This window comes from Mustela erminea, chromosome 20, assembly GCF_009829155.1.
Source record: "Mustela erminea isolate mMusErm1 chromosome 20, mMusErm1.Pri, whole genome shotgun sequence".
Taxonomy (NCBI): Eukaryota; Metazoa; Chordata; class Mammalia; order Carnivora; family Mustelidae; genus Mustela; species Mustela erminea.
In genome coordinates, this window is record NC_045633.1 from 8,281,843 (window position 1) to 8,308,538 (window position 26,696).

General features: G+C 43.9%; 1 protein-coding gene and 1 long non-coding RNA gene across 2 annotated transcripts in view; both read right to left on the bottom strand.

The window, feature by feature from the left end:
- Positions 1-644: 644 nt before the first annotated feature.
- LOC116581444 (melanoma inhibitory activity protein 2-like) overlaps positions 645-26,696 on the bottom strand; it is a 272,791-nt gene continuing 246,739 nt past the window's right edge. Inside the window, exons 8-11 of the mRNA XM_032328622.1 lie at positions 5,761-5,855; positions 4,129-4,282; positions 2,004-3,551; positions 645-1,900 (exon numbers count right to left, since the gene is read on the bottom strand). Coding sequence (XP_032184513.1) covers positions 3,506-3,551; positions 4,129-4,282; positions 5,761-5,855 — 295 coding nt within the window. The 3' untranslated portion in view covers positions 645-1,900; positions 2,004-3,505. The remainder of the gene's footprint in view (positions 1,901-2,003; positions 3,552-4,128; positions 4,283-5,760; positions 5,856-26,696) is intronic.
- LOC116580797 lies at positions 6,051-14,664 on the bottom strand. The gene is made up of 5 exons (XR_004281791.1): positions 14,443-14,664; positions 6,980-7,181; positions 6,451-6,516; positions 6,263-6,320; positions 6,051-6,154 (listed from the first exon to the last, which is right to left on the bottom strand). It is a non-coding gene; the product is annotated as an uncharacterized LOC116580797 (long non-coding RNA).

The following is a 26,696-nucleotide window of genomic DNA, read 5'->3' on the forward strand; positions in this document are numbered from 1 at the left end:
AATATTGGAGGCCTGTGGAGATACCAGGAGAGGCAAAGCACAGGGGACAGGATGGGCAGGGAAAGCATTCAGTCCACCAGGCAGAAAACATTCACTCCTTTACTAAATATAAACTCTAAGGAGCCTGGTTGTTAATGTTTAGGGAGGTCTTCAGATTACAAAATAATTGTCATGTAAGGCAAATAGATTTTGGGATGGTACAGTGTGACCTTCTGTTTTCCCAAATGCTATTTGACTCCTATAGTGTATCTGAGGCCTTGGATGAACACTTGCATGTGTGGCCGCCTCTGCGAGTCTATATGTAATAGACAATAATTGTCTTCGCATCTCACATATAAATCTCTGATTGCACAGTTCTCATAACTATCTTTTACTTCATTGCACCTAGAACCTGACATTTAATAGAAAAGGGGGCCCTTTGCCTTGTCTTTGAAATGAGAATGGCCACTACCTGGGCTGAGGTGATACACTCTTAGTGCATTTTGTGGACTTAAGTGAACATCTTTTCACGCTCTTCTGCATGGAGCTATTTTCATTTCAACAGAACAGTGAATGTCAGAGACCATGTATTATGCATATTACTTGCTTTAGGGAAAGGATTAGAGGGAGAAAGGGCGACACGTGAGCCAAGAGGGAAAGGGGAGAAGGCGAGGGAGACAGAGGATCCCAGAGAGGCTCCACACTCATCACCCAGGCCGGCTGGGGGCTCAATCTCAGAACCTCGAGATCATGCCCTGAGCAGGATTCAAGATTCTGCTGCTTCACTGACTGAGCTGCCCAGGGACCCCTGCAGGTTCTTTATGGACTTCAACTCCTATTGCTCTAGTGACCTCAGAATCCAGTATGCTCCCCCTTTCACAGATTAGAAAAAAAAAAAGCTGACGTCCTGAGAAGGCCCCACTGAGAGTTGGTTTTTGGGCTGAGAAATCTGGAACACAGGCAAATCTGCAGGACACTGGGACTGAAGTCCCGGGGGAGGTGCACAGCTGCAGGCAGGGTGGTGACATAGATACAGAGGCCTGGTGACAGGGCTCCAGCTAGGGTGGCTCCTGGTCAGCCCTGACTCCCCCAGGAACAGTCTGACTCTGGCTGAGGCCAAGGCAGCCCCTCTGCTGACCTCGGTCCCGTGTTCAGTTTTTCTCACTGGGGGTCATAAACTCTGACCCACGCCATAGAAAAGACAAGCTTCTCCCCCGGAAGTGACTGAGGAACATTCCAACGAATCCTCTACACCTGCCTCCGGCATCTGCCACTGTTTCTCATTCTCACCTCCCTGACCACACAAGAGTGTTTCCCACAAGTTTTCAGACTGCAGAGGACAAGGGCAGACCCCTACCCTAATGATCCATGAAGGGACCACAGCCCTGTGTCAGGTGTTTATACAACTAATGAACTGACAGCTCAAACCCTACACGCCGCAGATGAAGGGAGAGGTGTTTCATCCCTCCCAGAACAACAAAGGTGGATGCTGGACATGCACGATGGTAAGAGAGAGACGTCTGCCATTGTGCAACAGAGACATTTCCTTCCCAACAATGGCACCTGCCCGTGCTCAGTGTGTGCAAAGAGCCAGGCACACGCATGTGTGTCCTGAGGAATTTCCAACGTTACAATGCCCCCAGCCCAGTTTCCCCTTGAATGTCAAGCCCTGAGTACAAACTCTGCCTTTGCTCCACTGACTCACTAAGAAAGCAGAAGACAATTCTGGTTTGTTTATATGTCAACTTGTATGGTTAATATCATCTTACCTGTGGTGTAGGGGCAGGGCCACGATCCAGAGACCCCTGGGTGAGTGGAGCGGTACGTGCCCAAGGGCCTCACGATGGTCATGAAGGGAGATCCATGGAGCTCGGTGTCCACAGTGCACTGGGCGTAGGAGATTTTCTCACATCCACAGGTTCTGAGGAACAGAAGTCAAAGGTGTTGCTATGGCAGACGGAAGGAGAACACGCACCAACCTGAACCCCAGAGAAGCAGGTGTCAGCACCCAGCCCCTCGCTCACCCTGAACATCTGGGAGAGCGGAAGACCAGCGCCGCAAAACTTGCCCCCGACTTGGTGCCACCACACAGCTGGGGAACAGGGAAGGAAAAAACATAGTGTCGCGACACATCACCATCCATCTCTGAGAAGGCGGGATGTCAAGTCATCTTCTACCAATTGGCCAGATGCCACAAGAAAGGACCCATAAGCAGAGTATTCCAGACAGGCAGGTATCTGTGTTCGGGAGCATTCTGCCCCCTTTGTCCAGCACGGCTCAAGTGGCTTGTCATGTCTACTCAGTGAGAACAAACACCACGAGAAGTACTAGGAAGCCCAGTGCCCACACGTGGAATCGCAGCCCCTCATGAGTCAAAATTCTGCCCATTAGCCCCTGCTGCACTGTCTACTTCCCTCCCTGGCAAGGGGGTCTTCTAGTCTCCACAAGGCTGTCCACAGCCAAAGACACAACCGAGGAGAGGGGAATTACTGGATCCTGCAGCGGACCTGCAAGAGTGATTTCTGAGAGAAGCACGACCCCTACGAGTGAGCGAGACCAGCTCTGTGGATCCGCGTCCCCGACTTTCGGACTCTCCTCAGCTCAGGCGCAGAGCAAATGCGTAGTCCTTGGTGCTGAGAACCACTGAGGGGCCGATTCACCAACCCCAAGTGCAAACCAGTGTGTCTGGAGAGCACATGTGACGCTCCCAGGATGGGCCGGGAGAGACACTAGGAGCTGGCACAGCCACCAGACCCCATCTGAACCCGCTCACGGGAGCACAACTGAAACACGTGTGAGGGGTGGGCCCTGAGGGGAGTCACCGGGATTCCCTCTTCAGGGCTGCTGCTCCGGGGGGCGTTTCTAAGACACACCTGCACCTGGCAGCGTGCACCATCATCTCACCCAGGCGCCAACTGGAGGGATTCCAGCTCACGTCTTTGTCCGCACAATTGGAAAGCACAGGAGGTCACAACTCACCTTCTCCACCAACACCTAAGGTTGCCCAAAGCATCTGGCACAAAGTGCAAGGCACAGCATGGTTTTTCCCATTTTCTGTCTGTGAGGATTACTACAGGCATCCCCCCAGGTTCGTCTCCTGACCCCAAAACCAACAATGCTCCTGCTCCCGTGGGAAAACAAACTTTTAAGGAGTCAGCCAGACTGTGGAGACCAGTCTGGCTGACTTCACTATGGAGTGAGATGTCACCTGCCTCAAGTTATTTACACACACACACACACACACATGAGGCCAATGCCCTCTGTCCTTCACCTCTAAGCACCTGGGGCGTCAGGAGGCTCCAACTAAGGTGATGATCTGGAAACAGAGAAGCCTGTAAGCTCTGCATAAAGGATTGGGTATATCGTAGGATCTGTGTGTGATGGTGTTTACCTTCAAAATGCCAATAGACACAAGGTGAGAAGATGGTGCAGCCCAGAGAGGAACAGGACTCCAGAAATGGGTACAACTGAAAACACCCCTGTACTTACTTGGTTCTCCTCTGGGACCTTCTTGGGCACAGCGTTGCTATTGTCCCGTGGAGCTGCACAGGCTTCTGAGTGGAAAGGAAGCCCTAGAAGGGACGGAGGTGGATTCAGAAGGGCGATGGCCACGCAGGATTCAAGCCAACCCTCTCCCCCTGTGCCAGCCTATTCCATGCTCTTCCTCTGGAAGGTCCTTCCTGTTTCTCACGGGACTCCCCTGACCCCTCTGGATGAAGGAGGGAACAGCCCCTCACCCTCACACGTACGACCACTCTGCCTGGGCACAGATGTTTCCAGAACTAATCTATAACGCTGGACAACTGGGGCCTCCACACATGAGGGTGATGGGAAGGTTGTGCTTCATCCAGCCCAGAGCCCAAAACCTCGTGTCTGCGCAGTGCCCCTGGGCAACGCGTCTGTGTCTGTCCTCTGCGAAATGTCACCTTTCTTCTCCATGGCAGACACCTGCTGCCCAGTGCTGGGCGGTGGACCAGACAGTCCATGAGATGGACGTCCACACAGAGTGGAGGAATGTGACCATGTCCTCACTCGGGCTTATCTTTGCTTTGCAAAGCCTTGTGGTACCACCTCTCCATCCTCTCCACCGACAGAAGTGGCTAAACTGTGAATGTGCTTTATGACTCACGTCAGTTCAGATCATCTCACCGAGGGGTGGAGGAACGAGGTGGGGCTGAGGCCCCCAGGTCCCCCAGTGTGGAGGGGGAGGAGGAGGAGGAAAGCCTGGTATATTCTGCCCCACGTGGTAGGGCATACGGAGGGGCCCTGGGCAAGGAGGAATCACTCTCACACCTGTACCGACCTGCAGAACAGACAAGAACATGTTTTAGTAAAACAGACAAAAGTTGCAACACCAAGAGAAGAAACCAAAGCAAAGAGCTCTCAGCACCCGGCTTCTTCCGGAGAGCTGCATCTGCTGCAAAACTGACAAGCCCCTCCCAGCTGGTGCCAGTATAAAGACGGGGGAGAGGGCAGTGGCTGTCACAGGAATAGGCTGTCACCAAACATCACTGCCCAGGTCTGCCCACGTTCACCAGCAAGACGTCGTGTCTTAAAGATGAACAAAGATCACTGCAAACTAGTCAAGCAGCACATTCCAGACACGGGGGCATCGGCATCCAGGTCAACATGCCACCTTCCTCATCAACCACCAGGCCAGCCAGAAGGCTTCACTGGGGAGTTAGGGGTCCTCCTTCCGTGAGTGGCTTCCCCTAGTGTGCACTGTGGGCAGGCAGGGGTGCGCACATGCACACAGGCACATCCATGCACAATGCATGTGGTATGCGCCCTGCCATCCTTCTCCCATGGCTTCGGGAGGGATCTATTATGGAGAAGCCTGTCGGGCTCCAGGTGAAGAGCTTGTATTTTGGAAGGTGAACAATGCCACAGACAAACTGCAGGACCCACCCAATGAATCAAGGCCAGAACAGGTGCTGCTCAGAAAGAGACATTTTCCAGAACATCTGGAAAAAGCCACCGTGGTTACCTTGCCCATCTCTGGGTCTCTGTTACTCTCAGTGCCATCATTCCCAATGGGAGCCCCGCCAGCTTCAGCATCAGACCAAAGCCTTCAAATGGATGCAGGTGGATTCAGACGGGCACTGACTGTGCAGAATTCACACCAGCCCTCCAAACCCACCCCCGCCACGTTCCTCTCTCCCCTTCTCGGGTCCCTTCTCAGACGGAGCATTTCCCACAAGTCTCTGTTGACCCTGAGGAAAGGGAGAGACTCACCCCTCCCCCTCAAGGAAGGGACCACTGTCCCCAAACTTGGTTCAGGTGTTTTCATAGCTAAGGGAACAGTAGTAGAGGGCTCCCAGCTCAACCTGTAACATTAGAGGAGTAAAATGCAAAAATTTCATTGATGAATGTAATACTGTAGATTATAAATAAAACAAAAATAAAGGAACCATTATAAAGAATAAATGTGTTTTTTTCTCAAATAGTTCTTTTTTCTCCCAAAAGGCTTGGCCACTGAGTCAAAGTGGGAATGGAGCTCGGGCTTCCAACTTGTCCAGGCTCAGCTCTTCTGGAGGTGGTGCAGGGGTTGGCAGGGTCTGTAGTTGAGGAGGGGCATGAGCTCCACCTGTCACTGGTTGTGTCCTGCTGCCTGGGGACGTCTGAGGAAAGCACCCTCCTGTCACCCCTTCGGACGACCTGCAGGCCTTAGTGCCTGTGATTCTCTCCAGGACACACAGCGATCACCCACAGGAAGGGGAAGGACACCGTGTGGTTTCACAGCAGAAATCGGGCTGCTGCATTTCACATCGTGCTCCCTACCTTGCCACAGAGGCTTTTGCAACCAAGGCCTTCCTGGGATCTGTTCCTGCCTCATGGATCTCTCAGACAGCCTCTCCCCATTCATCATGCGCAGTCTTGAATACAGAAAAAGAATGGACATCTCTAAGAATTACAGCACCATGTCCCCTCCTAGACAGCATAGGGATCACCCCTCCAAACACCTGTAAGAACACACGTCAAACTCTCACACCTGTGTCTCAGGTAGGCGTTCTCCCTGCTCTGCTGCACTATCCTCCTCTCCCAATCCCGAGCCCTCATCTGTGGGAGAAAAACACACCCATCATCGGTTGTGCCAGACTGTGCCCCAAGAGAAGACGAGGAAAAGGAAAACACTTACCCAGTTAGCCACAGCATTCCTCTCCTGCACTGCGATCTGAAAAAAGCCAACACACCAAAAGCCCATGTTCAGGGCTCTAAGGGCCCCTACTGTCACCTGCAGGGGGCGCCAAGGGGTCAGTGTGTTGGGCACAATTTAGGTTACTTGGTGATTGAAGGTGAACTTAGACTTCTGCAGCTGATCTTGCATGTCTTCCACTTGTCTGTGAGGGACAATTGTTTTCATCAGGCAAAACCAACACTGGGTGTGATTTTCAATCATCTGCCCAAGTGACCAACATCCTCTTATCTGACCCCTCATACAATTGATCCTGACACAGGAAACACTTTCACCGGATTATAAGTGGACAGTAGGATCAAAGCTATTGTTACAGCCTTTCCTTAATCATTTTTCTTTACCTGCAGGATCAGAATTGACATAATTTTCTTACCCGTTTTCAGTCTTTCCCTCAGTTAATCACATGACAAGTGTCTTTTGTCATGAAGCTCTATTCTCCTTTAACCTCTATCCTTGCCATGGTTCCCAGGGTTGCAAAGACCAGCACCATCAGATGGCACTACCATGTTTATGGGTAGGACGCATCCTAGGACCAACTGCTTTCCTCAAGATTAGGACAACTGACACCACCCCAAGGGCACTGGTGTGGAGCCAGTTTCCACAGAGTCACACCAACGCTGGGGATCAGGACATGTTTAGTAATGTAACTGTTTTGTTCCTTATCTTTCCATGTCTGTTAATTCTCTCTGGATACATCCTCTGAATTTTTGTGTCTATTACTTGAGTCCTAACAATGTACAAAGATGAAAAATCCAAAGGGAACAGGAATTTCAGCAGCCATTAGTATGTAGTGTCTGAACTTACTTATACTTGTACATTTCTTCTTTGGTCACCTTCAGATTATCTTCGGCAGCTGACAGCTCATTCTTGGTTGCATCCAGTTCATAAAGTGTCTCTTCTAGCTTCCTAATATGGGAAAGATATGTACATTGTCCAGGAGACAAGGTCCAGAATTTCTACCATTTTCCTCCCAGCACACTTGATAGCCTAGATTTGAATGTCTCCCCTAAAAGTACAGATGGAGAACACAAGAGAGAAGTGAATGAAGGCCCCATTTAGGGCTAAAGAAATATCAAACTCTGGCTGCTGCCATGTTCCCTGCAATGGGGTCTTCTCTACTTCAATTCATTCATCATTCATCATATCACCAAATAACATTGCACTTTGTGCCCTCTTGGAGTTGGTCTTTGGTGAAGGCTCACTTCAGGGCAAAGTGAAAAACCAAGCCTGACCAACTACAGCCATTAGGATGAAGCAGGGGCCCATGATTAGTCTCACACCTCAGTGGGGAGCCCTGATCCTCAGACCCAGTTTGTGCCTGACAGAGACAGTCAGCCCGAAAGGAGCCTTCAAGAATATGGCTTCACTGACATGGAAACTCACTCCCACACATCTCCAGGCTTTAGAAGTACAATCCACACCTCCACCTTTGAGGATCCTGGTGCAGGAAAAGGCAATCTTAGTGCCGACAATATGCCCTGAAGTCTAAAATGATGTGAACCGTCACATACTCATGCTTTTATCTCCAGGAAACATATTTCAGATGGAAGACTACCAACTGCATTGAGTCAACCTACTTGAACTAGACCAAGTTCATTGATAATGAAGGCAGCGAACAGCATTGCTTAGAAAGGATTGGTTTGCTGTGCTGCCCTCAGACTCTTGTTCATGGTGTTGATATAAAGAGTTTCAACATGACACTGTCAAGAATCACATGCAAAAAGTTCCTTTAAAACAGACAAAGTTCTAGAAAAAGAACACAAGCATTTGCATCTGGTCTCTCAGGCAAATCTTCAGCAAATGTTTTCTGCAGCAGCTGTAATGTAGTGGTTTGGTTGTAAGGTGCTAAAGAGAGAAATGTGGTCAGGTCACTCTACCTGCCCCAAGAAGAACTTAACAACAGAACCCAGGTGCCTGTGAGAGAGAGCGGCCCCTCCCCCCAGAGTGGGAAGGAATAACACAAAGCTGAGTCTTCAGGGGACAGTTTTGCTTTTCATCATGAATGAGGGAGGCTAAGGTCCTGATCTTCTCCTGAGAAAAAAAAAGAAGCAGTGGACAAGGGAGGAAACTTGTGAGTGAGTGCACCCAATTTCTAAGGAGCACATGAAGAAACATGAGAACCAGATGAAGAAGGAGGAAGCCTAGGAGAAAGCCAGCCTGGCAGTGGGAGCCAATCTCCCCAGGACACATTAGTGAATTCTGAAACAGGCAAGTGAAGTTCAAAAACTGAAGGAGTTTATGAGTACAGGCTTAGAAGGAAACAAGTGAAGTTCAGCCCTAGTGAAACTGCAGGCTTTGGTTCAGAACTGGGAGAGTTACAGCTAAAAAAAAATCAGGTAGACATGAAATATCTAACTTACTTAGGATTTGGGCTTCAGTGAGTGATCTCAGTTATACACTGGATGAAGGGACCCAGTATTGCTGAAGCCCCAATGCATTTTCCACAAAGAAACTCTCATTGTTTCTGCAAGAGAATTCAGTGTTTGTACCCACATTCTCGACCCACATCTCATACTGAACAAGAAATGGACCTGATTCAGGGGCATAAGAACATGGGATGAGACTAAAACTGAAAGGACAATGTAGACCCAGGGAGGCTCCAAGTATCAAAGTGATTAATGCTGGTACCTTTCCTTTTCTACCCCACTGAATCACACAACAATGTGTGACAAGTAGTTAGAATAGAAAGGAAAATGAGGCTTACACAAACCAGGTAGGAAGTCTAATTCTATAGAATGCATTTGGCAAAAATACTCTAGGACCCAATTCTAAAAGAAATACAATTATCTAGACTGGCTGCCATATACATTCAAACAACAGTATTTGTGACAATTGACACAGGAATAGCTACTCTTCTGCAGCCACTTTTCTTTGTTCACAGAAATCCATTAAATCCATTACCATCTGTGGAATACTTCATCCAACAATGGAAGAATATACATTCTTCTCAAGCTCACATGGAAGATTCACTGACATAGGCCACATTGGGGGCCATAAGATACATCTGAACAACCAAGGGAACAGAAATCTCAGAAAGCATGTTCTCAGACCACAAATGACTCAAAGTAGACTCAAGAACAGAAAGCTGGAGAATGAGAAAAATAAATGGAAACTAACACACTTCTAAGAAAACACGATGTTGTGAAAAGAAGGGCCATCTGTACCCCAATGTTTCTAGCAGCAATGGCCATGGTCGCCAAACTATGGAAAGAACCAAGAAGCCCTTCAACGGATGAATGGATAAGGAAGATGTGATTCATATACACTATGGAGTATTATGCCTCCATCAGAAAGGACGAATACCCAACTTTTGTAGCAACATGGACGGGACTGGAAGAGATTATGCTGAGTGAAATAAGTCAAGCAGAGAGAGTCAATTATCATATGGTTTCACTTATTTGTGGAGCATAACAAATATCATGGAGGACAAGGGGTGTTAGAGAGGAGAAGGGAGTTGGGGTAAATTGGAAGGGGAGGTGAATCACGAGAGACTATGGACTCTGAAAAACAATCTGAGGGGTTTGAAGTCGTGGCGGGGTGGGAGGTTGTGGTACCAGGTGGTGGGTATTATAGAGGGCACGGATTGCATGGAGCACTGGGTGTGGTGCAAAAATAATGAATACTGTTTTTCTGAAAATAAATAAATTGAAAAAATTAAAAAAAAAAGAAAACACAGGTTGGAGGGAGGTGGGCGGATGGATGGGTGAAAGAGGCGAAGGGCACTAAGTGTACACTTACTGTGATGAGCCCTGAGAAATATATAGAATTGCTGAGTCATGTACACATGGAACTAATATACTGTTGGTCAGTTGTGCTTGAACTTCAAAAAAAAAAAAAAAAAAGGAACATGGATCACAGGAGGCCCATCGACAGAAATTTAAGCTATTTCCATATATGTGATAATTGAAAATATTAAAGGAAAATGTGTAGTACTGAATACATATAAAAGGTTCAGTGACTATAAATTTTTCTGCTTATTTGTGAATAAAAGTACATAAGGTACTTTAGTATTCTTACAGCAAGGATGGTTCTCCTGCTGTAAAAAGAAAGACACAAATTCTCAAGGAGGTAGTAATAAGGGAAAGGTTCTACAGAACTCCAATCCCATCAGGGCCAAGAGGGAAATGGTCAGGCATGAAGAAGACAAAATAAAATACCATTTGAGATAATGAGGAATGTTGAAGACATTTAACTATGTCACAAAGAATCTACTTTACAAACCCTCAACCGGCCTCCAGGAGGTAAGCATACCTCTCAACTACCTCCTCCTGGAGGAGAAGGAGCACAGAGGGATGACCAAGGAGCTGGGGCAAACTTTGGGGAGTGATATGTGTGTTTATCATCTTACCGTGGTGATGGTTTTCTTGTTGCTTACCTATGTTCAATATCAGCAAACAGTATCCTTTGAAAAAGATGTTGTGATCACATATACATTATAACACACTGAAGCTGTAGGAAAAATCTAATAGACAAATCTTAAGAGATTTTATTTTGCCTGTAAGCACATTGAAAATATTTTCATATAGCTAACAGAACTTAAAAATTTATAAGCCAACTTGAAATAGACAAATCAATGTAAACTTAGAGTAGGTAAGAAGTCAGTGACTTCTATTGTACATCCAAGAAGAACCTGGAAAAACTCCTTTGGAACACTTCCAAAAATACACCCAAAATTTATGGAAGAATGAGAGAAAGCATAAATAAAAAATGTATAAGAGATACAAATGAGCATGTTCTATGAACAGATGTTTAAAGATAAGGACAAAGTGAGAGAGATAAAGAGGCTGCTATTAGAAAAATATGAGATTATTATTCCAACAAAAATAAATTCTAATTATTGTTTACTCTCTGAAAACAGATTTTTGTTCAGTGCTCACTTTACTTGTGAATTACAGTTCAAAATATCAGATACCTGAAGTACACAAAGATTTGCATAATCAGGCGATCTTGAATATTTTGATGATATATATGAGATTTTTAGTTACTTGAACAGCTATCTCCCAATAGCAAATAAAAGAAATTTATGTTCCTGGGGCACCTGGGTGGCTCAGTGGGTTAAGAAATTTATGTTCCTATGTTGTACTATTGTACCTAAATCAAGGAATAGCAACTCTGAAATTTGACTTCTAAAAGAATACAAAATTCTTGGATATGGACACCAAAACAACATATCATTTTAAAAATGCTAGAATTAGAAGTATTTCAGGAGAAAAGGCCCTCACAATGCAATTCATACTGATTCACACCAAGCTTGAATTTTGTGCAAAAACACCTCTCTAGAAAGGAGCTCCTGAAATCTATAACATTTTCCTCTTCAGCCCTCACAGCTGAGGTCAGGAAAATGTGTGCTAGCAGGAAAAGTACACTGCCTTTGAATGGCCACTGTCTGAAAGAGAGCAGTAGCTGTCAGCACAATGGTTGATCATGGGTATCAAATGCACAAGAGAAAGAGGCCATCTTGTCACGAAAGTAAAACATGCCCAGTTGTGGGCACTTGGTACATCTGGCAGCTGTCTGGATGCTGATACCAGTAGCTGATTCTTAATTAGATCATATCCAATGGGTCCAAAAACACTAGGTTCTCACAGACTGTGGCCATGAGCAGGTGGAGGTGAGAAATCCAAGACTCGTTCGTTTGTACAAGAGACCAGGGATGACAGGGTGAGAAAGCTGAACGGATCCATGAGATGCAGCCTAGGTAGGGGAATAATTCCAATCAAGATGACCAAGAAATTCCCTCTGCTGAAGACTCAAAAGAAACAGAATTGAGTCTATTTTGACTGGAGGTATTCATGTGGGATGACTCTGCCTCAATTCAAGGATCCTTCCGGACTAATGGCACTTTCTAGATCCCTAAGAATCTGGTGCCAGCCAATCTAAAGAAGTCTACTTAATTCTAGGGGTGCTCCCTATCTGTCTATCAGTGTGACTCTCTCTCTCTCTCCTGGGGAAATGGTGTTTCACTTTTTAATGACAAAATAAGATATTCATACTGGAAACCATTAATTTCTTTATATTTGGACAGTTAAGGACATTCAGGACCTTTTTACTTTGGGGAAATCAACACTCTGCACATACGTGGCCAAAGAAAGTACAGCAACTCATTCATTTCCTGATCACATGACTCCTAGGTGTTCTCCTATGACAAATGTCCCAGCAGGATGTGGTCACTTAGTGTCTACTGGGATTCTCAGGTCTCCCATGGACCTGGTGGGACACAGACACACAGTCCTTTGGGACAGCCTCCAAGACGAGAAGAAAAGGGCTGACTCAGAAGTTGTTAAAAGTCAACAAACGAGGAAGCATAGAGCACAAAGGACATTACACATTTTAACACTCTACTCCCAGCACCAAGGCTTAAGCTAGCACTGTTCCCAGGGCCACCAAACTTTACTAGCGTGAACAATGTGCTGATCGCTCAAACTACACATAAGAGGATCCTAAACTTACAAGGCTTCAAGCAGGAGCTTGACCAGGCTTTCAGGAGCCACTCTAATACCCATAGCTCCTATAAGTTAGAGTTCCTGACATTTAAAATTTTTTTTTTATTTATACATATGACAGACTGAGAGAGCACAAGCAGAGGCAACAGTAGAGGGAGAAGGAGGAGGAGGCTCCTTGCCAAGCAGAGAGCCCAAGACAGGGCTTGGTCGCAGGAGCCTGGGATCATGACCTGAGCCAAAGGCAGATGCTTAAATCATCTGAGCCAGGGGCCTTGGGTTCCTGACATTTTTAAAGATAATTTTAATGAGATATAAGGTACATATCATTCAAGCCCCCTATTTAGAACAAAGAGCTCAATGGCTTTTTGTATCTTCACAAATCCTTCCTTCTTGACACTCTAAACCTAGGATATTCAGGTTTCCATCCTAGCAAAACTGCTCTTCCTGGACCAAGTAGCACAGACAGAGGTGGGTGGCTGCAGCCACAACCTCTTCAGACCGACCGAGAAACCTGCCCTGTGGTGCCCGGTCTTCAGGAAGATCTGAATTTCCCATCAAGAAACCCATGAAAAAGCTGTTATTTAACTACCATGTGAAAGAATCCGGTTGGAAGGAAGACACCACCAGCAGCGCACGGGCACTCGGGTGGCTCAGTCAGTGAAGTGACGTAGTCTTGGTTTGGATCAAGTCTTGATCTCAGGGTCCACAGACTGAGCCCCTCTTTGGGCTCAAGGCTCACTACATAGCTGGCTTGGGATTTTCTCTCTCCAAGCCCCTCTGCTCTTCCCCCACACCTGTACCCTTTCTCTAAGAATAAAACCAAAAAAAGAAAAAGAAAAAGGAAGGAAAACAGTACTGAAGGGCCATGTCTGATCACATTTCGGTTTGGGGAACTGGGACACGGGAGCAAGAGAAGCCAGAGGAGCAGCCTCTGCACCTTCATGTCCTGGTACTTTCAAGGGGCACTGGGACCCCAGGGTGGAGGTGGAGATGGTTGGAGGAAGAGGAGGGGTGGCAGGGGTGAGGAGGGTGGGAAAGGAGATGGGGCTGAGAGCAGTGTGGAAACAGAGGCACTTGCCGGGAGAAGAAGGGGTCAGGGACAGTATCGAGGTCAGATTAAGTACTCAACGGAAGGAGAACACTTCAGAAAGGTTAGGAGGTCAGCAGGTTAGTAAAGCATGAGCTCACAGGACACAGTGGCAGCCAGTGGACTCCAAGGAGCAGTTGGGGTGAAGGAGAATCCATCTTCTTCCAAGCCTTCCCCTGGTTCAGTGTTTCCTCAGCAACCCAGAGGCTTTACATGCTTTCCCAATAAATCAGCTGCCTTTGCCCCTAGTACCTCAACATGGATGCCACAGGTGACCTCGTTGATACAAAGCCCCTTCCCCCCGATACCCCACCACGGGCCATCCCGACGACAGGTCCTCTCTGGAACTTTGGCCATCCTACCTGTTTGCTCCCTCCAACCCAGGTCCCTCTTCCCTCTTCTGGGTGCGCTCTCCTTCCTCTCCACACTCCCGGCCCAGAGCCACTGGCTGAACAATGGAGAAAGCAAAGGAGGACCAAACCGCAACAACAATCACATACACAAGCAGAGTAGGAGGTTCCAGCCTTCTCACAGCAACTCACCGCAGTCTACAGAGCATACATAAGATACAGATCTTGATGGCAAACCATCAGGCGGGTGCGCACACATAAACGCACACGCAAACACACACACACACACACACACACACACACGTGAGGCCCCACTGCCCTCTGCTGACCACACGGTGTAAATGCGCATGTATGTCCCCTGGGCCTCCCTCCAAGGCATCCCCATACCTGCACTAGTGCCCACGGACAGACACAAGGACCTCTGTGTCCTCCTTACCTCCTTCGAATCAGGTCCTGGCTGCTCCTCACAGCTGATCCTGCCACGCCGGATGTTCGCTCAGGGCTTTCTCCACCTCCGTGCGCCCGATGCGGTTCCTGCAGGATCAATGGCTCTTGTTTGGTTTCTGAGCAGCTGCCCAGGTCAAGAGACCCAGGCCCTCAGGTCTCCTGTTTTGGAGGACCCCATCTACCCATGGCCTGCAGGAAAACTGTCACAGGGAGCCAGATACCTGGGACCTGGCTCTGTCATGGGCCCCAAACATGAAGAATGCGCACTCCGTGCTGAGACATACAACACTCGCATGCTCCCCAGAGTTTCTCACCTCACTGCCTCTGCTCAGGGAGGAGGGTGAATATTTAGCCTTGCCATAGCTCTGGGGTGTGACTCAAGCAGCTTCCTTTGGCCTGCAACCTAATAGAACTCTCAACATTTATCTTGAAAATTTATGCAAATTCTGCATACTCGTCCCCATTAGATTAGCATATTTCCATCTGACCCTGCATTTACCCCATCCAAGTGTGAGCCTTTCAGGGACTCCTGTGGTGTCGTTGGTCGGAGGGAGGATCTTGCCACACTCGCCAGCCAGTCCTGGAAAGTGGTTGCAGGATCACGGGATGGTTCACGTGGTTTAGAGCAGAAAGCTGACACCAAGGCACTGCTCTCATCCAGGAAAGAGGACGCATGACACGCCATTAGAACTTTCATAGGAATTGCATTGAATCCATAGATTGTTTTGGGTAGTAGGGACATTTTAACCTTGGTAATTCTTCCAACCCCTGAGCATGGACTATGTTTCCATTTGTTTGGGTCTTCTTTGATTTCTTGTAGCAGTGTCTGGTAGTTTTCAGTATAGAGGTCTTTTACCTCCTTGGTTGATAGATTCCTAAGTGTTTTAATCTTTTTGATCCAATTGTAAGTGAGATTGTTTTCTTACTTTCTCTTTCTGATAGTTCACTTGCCTTTCCCTCTAACGGGTCTAAGTTTTACCTTTTCATCTCTTGCCATCAGCAACCAGTATTCTGACTTCTAAAACCATAGATCGATTTTGCCTGCTCACTGAGACAAATGGAGTCATTCAGTCTGTACGTCTTTGTGTCTGACTTCTTTCTCTCCAAATAATGCCTGCGAGATTTACACATGTCATTGTCTGTATCAATAGTTCATTCTTCATCATTATGTAGAATCCCATTCTATGAACATACCTAAAATGTACTTCTCCACCCTACTTCTGGGGAGAGAATGGAATTGTTTCCAATCTGGGATAACGTGAATAAAGTTGCTATAAACAGTATTGTACATGTCTGTTGCTAAATACCTGTAGGCATTTTATGATTGATAAATATCTAGGAGTAGAGATGCGGAATCATAAGGTGTACGTAGTTTAAGCTTCATTAAGTTATTACCACACAGTTTTCTAATTCCTAACTTGTACTCGTACCACAGTGGAAGCTGAATAAAAGTTGAATAAAAGCTCCAATTGCATAGTTATGCTGAGCAAAATAAGTCAGTCAGAGAAAGACAAATATCATATGATTTCACTCATGTGGAATTTAAGAAACAAAACAAATGCACATAAAGAAAAAAGGGAAAGAGACAGAGAGAGGGAGGCAAACCAGGAAAAAGACTTCTAACTGTGTCTAAGAATCGCATAAAAGACACAGCAGTGAAAGGAGGAAGTTGCTCACCACCTCCCTAAGCAACGTAGATCCGACCAGCTGCAGGGCTTTGCTTCTGACTGGGAGGGACACGTGAGTTTGGGGCCAGAGCTGCTTGGCTTGGCACTCTGGGGACGAGGCTGCGCGCTGTCACCTAGGCCTTTCTTTGCATCCCTCCCCATGCAGCAAACAGCTTTTCCTCCAAACAGAGGCTGAACAAGTGTATAAAGGATGTTGGTTAACTATTTGCTATGAAGAATGTTGGGCTCCCCGCGGGGCTGCACATCTCAGTCTCCCCCTGGCTGCGGGAAGGTGCAGAGAAGAGGAGAGAAGCCGCGCTTTTCCTGGTGCTCACTTGAGTCCTCACGCTCTCCAGCGTGCTCCCTCCTGCCTTCCTTAAGAAACAGAGAGAAAAAGAAGAAAAGCATGAAAGTCAGAGGATATATTTGGTTAAAAGACACCAGAACTCCTTTCCCCAGCCAATGACATAAGGGTGAGAGAGCTCCAACATCTCCTATCCCCCATTCCAAAATCAGAGAAGCTCTGAAAAATAAAACTGCTTCTCCTATCTCATTTGATGCAAACCCTGACCTATCAGGAAGTGAAACTCTCTGCGGTCTTTATCCTAATCACTTGGCCAAGTCCTATGTTTCAATGCAGAAATACTTATTGGTATGATTTCAAGATGCAGCTCCATAAAAGCTGGGAAACAATGAATTCTAAAGCACATTAGCCATATGGTTTTCAGGTAAGAAAGAATACAGAAAGATATTTCAACAGCGGCGACGGAGAAAATGTTCACAAAGCTCCCTGAACAGTGCCTGGCACCCAAGAAACAGGAATTCCATTTTCTCCTGCCCATGTTTTGCTTGTATGGAGAAGGAGCCCTTCTTCAGAAATTAGCTCCAGGCTGGCTAATGGGGATCACATATTACGGATGAGGTACTGAGTGAAAATATTTGCAACTTATGCAACAGACAAAGAGCTTATATCTCGAAGATATCCAGAATTCTTAAAGAAGAAAAAGACCAAACTTGGTAGGAAAATAGGCAAAATACACAAATAGACAATTTACAGAAAGAGATAAGCAAATGTTCCTTAAACATTAAAAAAATAACAAACAGTTACAGAAGGGAAGGGATGGAGTGATGGGGAATCTGGTGATGGGTCCTGAGGAGGGCAGGTGTGGTGATGAGCACCGGGTGTTACACGCAACTAATGAAGCATTGAACACTACATCAGAAACCAATGAGGTACTATATGTTGGCTAATGGACATAATAAATAAATAAATGAATTATAATAAGAATAATGATAAATAAGCCACCTTTGGGAGCCTGGGTGGCTCAGCTGGTTAAGTATCCGACTCTTGATTTGGTTCAGGGACGATCTCAGCGTCCTAAGAGCCCCACAATCTGCTCTGTGTTCACTAGGAGTGTGCTTAGGATTCTCTCTCTCTCTCTCACTGCCTTTGCCTCTCCTTCCACTCACTCTCTCTCTCTCTCTAAATTAAATAAATAAATCTGGAAATAAACCTGCCTGATAAGTTTGATTTGAAAATTGTTTTTCCCAGTTCTGTGTACTTAAAATGTCCTCAAAGCAATGGCATCTAATAGCAATGAATCAATATAGCCCAGATCATGACTTCTAAATATCATTGCCTATTCAAGGAGCTCCTACGAGAAACTGATGTTTCCAGGTATGGAGCAGAGCAAATACCAGGTACGTCTAGGACCTCTTGTTAGATCAGAAAGTAAAGAAGTAATCGAACAATGGTGGGGGCACATCAAAGCAACACAAAAGTCCACCGAAGGGTCCTCTGCCTCAGAAAGTTGGATGCAGTCCTGTGATGAGCTCTGACCAGTGAGACGTGTGAGGAAGTGAGACGTGCCACCTCAAACAGAACACCTGGGACTGAGTCTGGCTCCCCTTCCATCCATCTCATATAGCACCTGGCAGTTCCCTATGGTGGGTGCTCTTTGATGCTGGTCCCAAGAAGACCATGTAGATAGAAGGCAGGTGCTAGAAACATACTTCCCTAGTAGAAGCTGCTAAGACACAGGGCTACAGGTTACTCACAGTAACATCTGGCCCTTCCTAACTGGCATGCATCCTCCTGTCGCCTCTTTATGAGGCAGCACAGCCTTACAGGTGAAGCATGAACTCTGTTGTCTGAGACACATGGTTTTGACTTCCGGCTCTGTCTGTTCCTTCACTTCAACCTCAGACAATTTACTGTGAGTCTCTGAGCCTCCACTTCTACTCTATAAGGTGGATGGTTATACCATCTCAGGTTTGGGGGGATTAAATGAAGTAATAAGACATGGCAAGTTTGAGTCAGCACCTGGTGCACACACAGTAAATGTTCAATAAATTTTAGCTGTATACCTTTGTATCTCAAGTGTAAATATTCCGAAAGCTCAGAAACGTATTATGACAAAAGAAGGACTTGTTCAATTTCTCGCTTGGGCTTCCTTCTGAACAGTGTTTTTCAACAAATCCTGTGATATTTACAATCATTGACAGTATTTTTTCCTCTTAACAAGATACTGTGCTCTTTTTAAGTTATGAATGATAGCTCTGCATCAGCTTTTTAAATTATGTAATATTAAATATTGTCAATAACTTGATCATTTCTCTATTGTTGGGCATTTTCAGAGGCTGCACATGGCTTTAAAAACAAATGAAATAGATGAAAGTCTATCACCACGTATTGTAGGCTAGAATAAATTATTAACTTTTGTTTGTCATGTATCTATATATGTATATATGTATAAAATTGAAAATGTACTCCCAGGGGCGGCTGGTGGTTCAGTGGGTTAAGCCTCTGCCTTCAGCTCAGGTCATGATCCCACGGTCCTGGGATCGAGCCCTGCATCAGGGTCTCTGCTCAGCAGGGAGCCTGCTTCCCCCTCTCCCTCTGCCTGCTGCTCTGCTTACTTGTGATTTGTCTCTCACTGTCAAATAAAATCTTTTTTTAAAAAATTCCTCACTCTATCTGATTAAAAAAATAATGATAAAAATAAATAAAATGTACTCCCAGAGACTCTAAGATGGTGGAGAAATAGGAAACCTTAATTTCATCTGGTTGCAGGAATTCAGTCAGACAGTTATCGAATCATTCTGAACACCCCTGAACTCACCCAGAGATGTAAGAAAAGAGTAGCTGCAACTCTAGAAATATAAAAACGACCAGCAAGGCTCTCATTCAGAATAGAAGGAGAAAGAAACAGCTTCTAGGAGAAACAGAAACTAAAAGAAGTTGTGATCACTAAATCAGTCCTGCAAGAAATACTAAAGGGGATCCTTTAAGCAAAGAGAGAGCCCAAAAGTAACACAGACCAGAAAGGAACAGAGACTATATACAGAAAGAGTGCCTTTAGAGGTAATACAATGGCACGAAATTCCCATCTTCTAATAGTTACTCTGAATGTAAATGGAATAAATGTACCATCAAAGGTATGGGGTTTAGGATTGGATGAAAAGGCCAAGACCCATCCAGATTTCATCTAAAGAGAATCATTTTAGACCCAAAGACACCTCCAGATTGAAAGTGAGGGGGTAGAAAAATATTTATCATGCTAATGGATATCAAAATAAAACTGGAGTAGCAAACCTTATCAGACAAATTAGGTTTTATTTTTTTAAAGATTTATTAATTTGGCAGAGAGAGAGAGAGATCACAAGTAGGCAGAGATGCAGGAAGTGAGAGATGGGGAAGCAGGCACCCTGCTGAGCAGAGAGACTGATGCGCGACTCAATCCCTGGACCCTGAGATCATAACCTGAGTCAAAGGCAGAGGCTTAACCCACTGAGCCACCCAGGCGCACCCAGACAAATTAGATTTTAAACCAAAGATGTCATAAGAGATGAGGAAGGCTATTATATCATATTAAAGGTTCTATCAAACAATTTCTAACATTTGTAAATATTTATATTGTTAACACAGGAGCAGCCAATTATATAAGCCAATTAATAACAAATTAAAGAAACACAGCAACAATGATACAATAATAGTAGGGGACTTGAACACCCCATTCACAGGAATGGACCTGTCATCTAAGCAGAAGATCAACAAGGAAACAAGTATTTTGAATGACACAGGGCACCAGATGGACTTCACATATATATTCAGAACATTCCATCCTAAAGCAAAAAAAAAAAAAAAGAAAAAAAGAAAAAGATATTTTTCTGAGTAAACATAGAACATTCTCCAGAATAGATTAAATACGAAGTCACAAATCACATCTCAACTGGTACCAAAAGTTTGGGATTATTCCTCACATATTCTTAGACCCTAGTGCTGTGAATCTGCAACTCAATCACAAGAGGAAATTTGGAAAGAACCCAAATACATGGAAGCTAAAGAGCATCCTAGGAAAGAATTTCTCTCTTATGAGATGATATGCTACTCTACAGAGAAAACACTAAAGAATGTACCAAATAACTACTAGAGTGATTAATGAATTCAGTAAAATTTGAGGATACAAAATTAGTATTAGAGATCGGTTGCATTTCTATACACTCCTAGTGAAACTGTAGAAAGAGAAATTAAGAAAGCAATGCTGTTTACAATTACCCCAGAAAGTTAAAAACACCTAGCTATAAACTTAACCAGCGAGGTGAAACACCTGTACTCTGAATGCTATCCAACACTGGTGAAGGAAACTGAAGATGACCGAAACAAATTCATGAGCAAATGCCATGTTCATCAACTGGAACAACCAAGATTAAAATGTCCATACTACCTACAGGAACCCACAGTTTTAATGCAATCCCTATCAAAATATCAACACCAGTTTTCATTCAACCAGAATCTTATGGAACAGAAAAGACCCTGAGAGGCCAAAGCAATCTTGAAAAAGAAGAACAAAACTGGAGGTACCAAAATTCCAGATTTCAAGATATACTACAACACGGTAGTAATCAAAACAATACAGCCTGGCACAAAAATGAACACACAGATCAATGAACAGAACAGACAATCCAGAAATAACCCCACTCTTGTATGGCCAAATCATTCATGACAATGGAAATCAGAAATTCACAATGGGGAAAAGATCTATCTCTTCAACCAATGATGGGGAAAAACTGGACAGCCACTCACAAACAATGAAATCACACTACTTAATTACACCAAGCACAAGAAAGACTCAGAATGGACTAAAGACTTCCATGTGAGACCTGAAGCCATAAAATTCCTGAAAGAATATAGGCTGTCATTTCTTTAACATCAACCATGGAAACAGTTTTCTAGGAAGGCCTCCTCTGGCAAGGGACACAAAAGCAAAATTAAGACACTGGCATTACAATGAAATCTAAACTTCTATTCAGTGAAGAAAACTACCAATAAAACTCAAAGAGAACATATGGAATGTGAGAAGATGTTTGCAAATGATGCGTCTAATAAGAAGTTAATATCCAAAATATATAATGAACTTATAAAATGCCCCACCAAACAACAACAACAACAACAACAAACCCAAATGATTCAATTTGATACACCTGAAAATCAAATGGAGAGCATGAAGAGACAGTTCTGTATAAGTAAATAAAGATGGGCAGTGGACACATGAAAGGGTGCTTACTATCACGAACCATGGGAGAAATTCAAAGCAAAGTAACAATGAGATAGCATCTCTCCCATGCCATAATGGGTAGAAGAAAAACCATAAGAAAGAACAAGTATTGAGTACTAGAACAAAAGGTACCCTCATGCATTGTTGGCGAGAGTCCAAACTGGTGGAGCCACTGTGGAAAACACGATGTGGGTTCCTCACAAAATTTATAAATACCATAGGATCCAGTAATCTACCTGAGGTCAGTGAAAATGCTCATTTGAGAAGAGAGATACATCCTCCTTTAAATGAAGCATTACTACCACAGCCAAGATAGGGAAGCAGCCCATGTATCCATGCATATATTCATGGATAAATACTCGGGCATAAAAAATGTATGTGAACTTGCCATTTGCAACAACATGGAAGGATCTAGAAGATATAATGCTAACTGAAAGAAGTCATTCAGAGAGAGACAAATAAAATATGATATCACTCATATCTGGAATTGAATAAACAAAGAAAAAAGATGAATCAAAACAGACTCTTCAATACAGAGAACAGACTGAGGGCTGACAGAGGAGAGGTGGGAATGGAGATGGGTGACAAAGGTGAAGGGGATTCAGAGGACATTGATGGTGATGGGCACAAGAGTCATGTGTACAATGGATGAATCATTATACCCCACACCTGACACTAATATAACACTTTGGTACTGAGATGTAAATAAAAACATTTCAAAGAGAATACTGGCACAGCAACCGATTTGTTGATTTCATTATCTTGGAATGAAAATGTGATGTATCAAGTTTCTGAAATCATTATTAAGTTGGGAAAACGTCAGTGTGGTCATAAGGTTGCTCCTATCCAGATATATAATTGACTGACTATACCAGGTCTATGTGATATATGCTGTTACTTCTCCCCCCACATGATTATGCCCCATTGCATCTTCTTCAGCAAATTACCTTAATCCCACATGCAAAAGTTCTCTGTGTACGAATTCAAATGTGCAAATCTTAAACCTGTATACCTAGGAAATATCTCTTCTCAAAATCAGTAAATGAGGCAATGGCCTTGTGTCTAAAATATACCTATATTAACTACACACATACAAATAAACTATCAAATGAAATACACTAAGATGGAATGAAATCATATTGATACAGATACACTCCTTTTTTATAGGACTAGTCAATGAGGGAAGAAATTTTCACCTGTGTGGGAAAAGTTAGTCATAATCTACAGCAACAAATGCTGCTGTTATACAAAGCTGAATTCTCCTTAGATGGCCTATCTTCTTTCTTACAGTAAGCCACAAAAAGGAGCCTTGACAGTATTAAGACTTAGGAAGATATATGAATATATTATGTGAATTCGAAAATAAGAAAAACAGAAAAGTGAAGAAATTGGAAATGTATGAATCAGTGGACACTAGCATCATTTTTAACATACTAAACAATACCATCACGTTTTTTCTTCTGAAAGAGATTTTAAAACTCTGCTTAGTACAATCTTCTCCATATTTAGAGCTTGTCTTCCTAATTTCTTTTATTATTTTTTAAAGATTTTATTTATTTGTCAGAAGGAGAGAGAGCACAAGCAGACAGAGTGGCAGGCAGAGCAGGCAGGGGGAGAAGCAGGCTCCCTGCTGAGCAATGAGCCTGATGCAGGAGGCAATCCCAGGACCTTGGGATCATGAGCCAAGCAGATGGCAGCTGCTGAACTGACTGAGCCACCCAGGCCTCCCAATAATTCTTTTTAAAAGTTTATTTATTTTCTTATTTTAGAGAGTGATATCGATGACCAAATGATGGAGAATCAAAAAGCTGAGCAGAAGAGAGACAAACAACTACTGGACCACTTGAGGAGAACTGGAGAGATAAGTGATACCATAAGAGGAAACAATATTAGAATAATTGGGATCCCAGAAGAAGGGAGGGCAGAAGGTATATTGGAGTAAATTATAGTACAGAATTTCCCTAATATGTCAAAGGGAACAAGCCACAAAACCAAGGAGGCTCAGAGAACACCCCTCAAAATCAATAAAATAGAGGTCCACACCCCATCATCTAACAGGAAATATTACAAGACTTACTGACAAAGAGAAAAGTCCTAAAGGCAGCTAAGGACAAGAGGACTGTAACATACATAGGTAGAAATATTAGATTGACAGCAGACTTATCCACAGACACCTGTCAGGCCAGAAAGGACAAGCATGATATATTCAGAACACTATACTAGAAAAATGTGCAGCCAAGAATACTATATCCAGCAAGGCTGACATTGAAAATAGAAGGAGAGATAAAAAGCTTGCAGGACAAACAAAAATTAAAAGAATTGGTAAACACCAAATCAGCCCTACAGCAAATAGTGAAAGGGGTCCTCAAAGCAAAGAGAGGGCCTAAAAGTAATAGACCAGAAAAGAACAGAGACAGTGTACAGTGACAGTCACTTTACAGCAATACAACAGCACGAAATTCATATCTTTCAATAGTTAGCCTGAATGTAAATGGGCTAAATGCCCCAGTGAAAACACACAGGGTACCAGAATGGATTAAAAACAAACAAACAAACAAACAAGACCCATGATATGCTTTCTACAAGAAATTCATTTTAGACCCAAAGACACATCCAGATTTAAAGCGAGGGGGTAGAAAACAATTTACCATGCTAATGGACATCAAAAGAAAGCTGGGTGGCAATCCTTACATCAGATCAAGTAGATTTTAAGCCAAAGACTATAATAAGACATGAGAAGGACACAATATCATTCGTAAAGGGTCTATCCAACAAGAAGATCTAAGCATTTTAAATATTTAGGCCCATAACATGAGAGCAGCCAATTAGATAAACCAATTAATTACAAAATCAAAGAAACACATCAACAATAATACAATAATACTAGGGGGCTTTAACAACCCCCACACTGAAATGGACACATCATCTAAGCAAAAGATTAACAAGGAAATAAAGGCTTTAAGTGACACACTGGACCAGATGGACATCCCAGATATATTCAGAACATTCCATCCCAAAGCAGCAGAATACACTTTCTTCCCTAGTACACATGGAACATTCTTCAAAATGAAACACATCCTAGGTCACAAATCACATCTCCACTGGTACCAAAAGTGAGGGATCATTCCCTGCATATTATCAGACCACAAAGCTCTGAAGCTAGAACTCAATCACAAAAGGAAAGTTGGAAGGAACTCAAATACATGGAGGCTAAAGAGTATCCTACTAAAGAATGAATGGGTCAACCAGGAAAGTAAAGAAGAACTGAGAAAATTCATGGAAACAAATGAAAATGGAAACAAAACTGTTCAAAATCTTTGGGACACAGCAAAGGCAGCCCCGAGAGGAAAGGATATAGCGATACAAGGCTTTCTCAAGAAACAAGAAAGGTCTCAAACAGACAATCCAACCCTACACCTAAAGGACCTGGAGAAAGAAGAGCAAAGAAAGCCTAAACCCAGCAGGAGAAGAGAAATCATAAAGATCAGAGTAGGAATCAGTGAAATAGACACCAAAGGAACAGTAGAACAAATGAACAAAACTGGGAGATGGTTCTTTGAAAGAATTAGTAAGATTGATAAACTCCTGGCCAGAATAATCAAAAAGAAAAGAGAAAGAACCCACATTAACAAAATCATGAATGAAGGAGGATAGATCACAACCAACACCAAGGATATACAAACAATTATAAGAACATATTATGAGCAACGATACACCAGCAAATCTGACAATCTGGCAGAAATGGATGCATTCCGAGAGATGTATCAACTACCAAACTGGAACCAGGAAGAAAGAGAAAACCTGAACAGACCCATAACCAGTCAGGAGATTGAAGCATCCATCAAAAATCTCCCAAAAAACAAGAGCCCAGGGCCAGAAGGCTTCCCAAGGAAATCCTACAAAGCATTGAAAGAAGTATTAACACCTATGCTCCTGAAACTGTTCCAAAGAATAGAATGGAAGGAAAACTTCCAGACTCATTTTATAAGACCAACATTACCTTGATCCCAAAACCAAACAAAGATCCCCATCAAAAAGGAGAATTACAGGCCAATATCCTTGATGATCACAGACGCAAAAAATCTCGCCAAAATACTAGCCAATTGGCGTCAACAGTACATTAAAAGGATTATTCACCACGACCAAGTGGGATTTATTCCTGGGCTGCAAGGATGGTTCCACATCAGCAAATCAATCAATGTGATACAATACACTAATAAAAGAAAGAACAAGAACCACATGATTCTGTCAATAGATGCTGAAAAAGTTTTTGACAAAGTACAGCATCCTTTCTTGATCAAAACTCTTCACATTGTAGGGATAGAGGGGACATACTGCAATACCATCAAAGCCATCTATGAAAAACCCACAGCAAATATCATTCTCATTAGGGAAAAACTGAGTTTTTCCCCTAAGGTCAGGAACACAGCTATTCAACACTATTGAGCCCTATTCAACAGCTATCACCACTGCTATTCCACATAGTACTAGAAGTCCTAGCTTTGGCAATCAGACAACACCAAGAGATAAAAGCCATCTGAATAGGAAAAGAAATCCAACTCCCATTCTTTGCCATGACACTTTGTGGAAAAAGCCAAAAGACACCACTCCAAAACTGTCAGAACTCATACAGGAATTCAGTCAAGTGTCAGAATGTAAAATCAATGCTCACATATCATTTGCATTTCTATACACCAACAGCAAGACAAAAGACAGTGAAATTAAGGAGCAAACCTATTTACAATTGCACCCAAAACCATAGGATACCTACAAATAAACCTACCCAAAGATGCAAAGAAACTATACTCAGAAAACTATAAAGTACTCACAAAAGAAGTTGAGGAAGACACAAAGAAATGGAAAGGCATTCCATGCTCATGGACTGGAAGAACAGATATTGTGAAAAAGCCTATGCTACCCTAAGCAATCTACACATTTAATGCAATCCTTGTCAAAATACCATCCATTT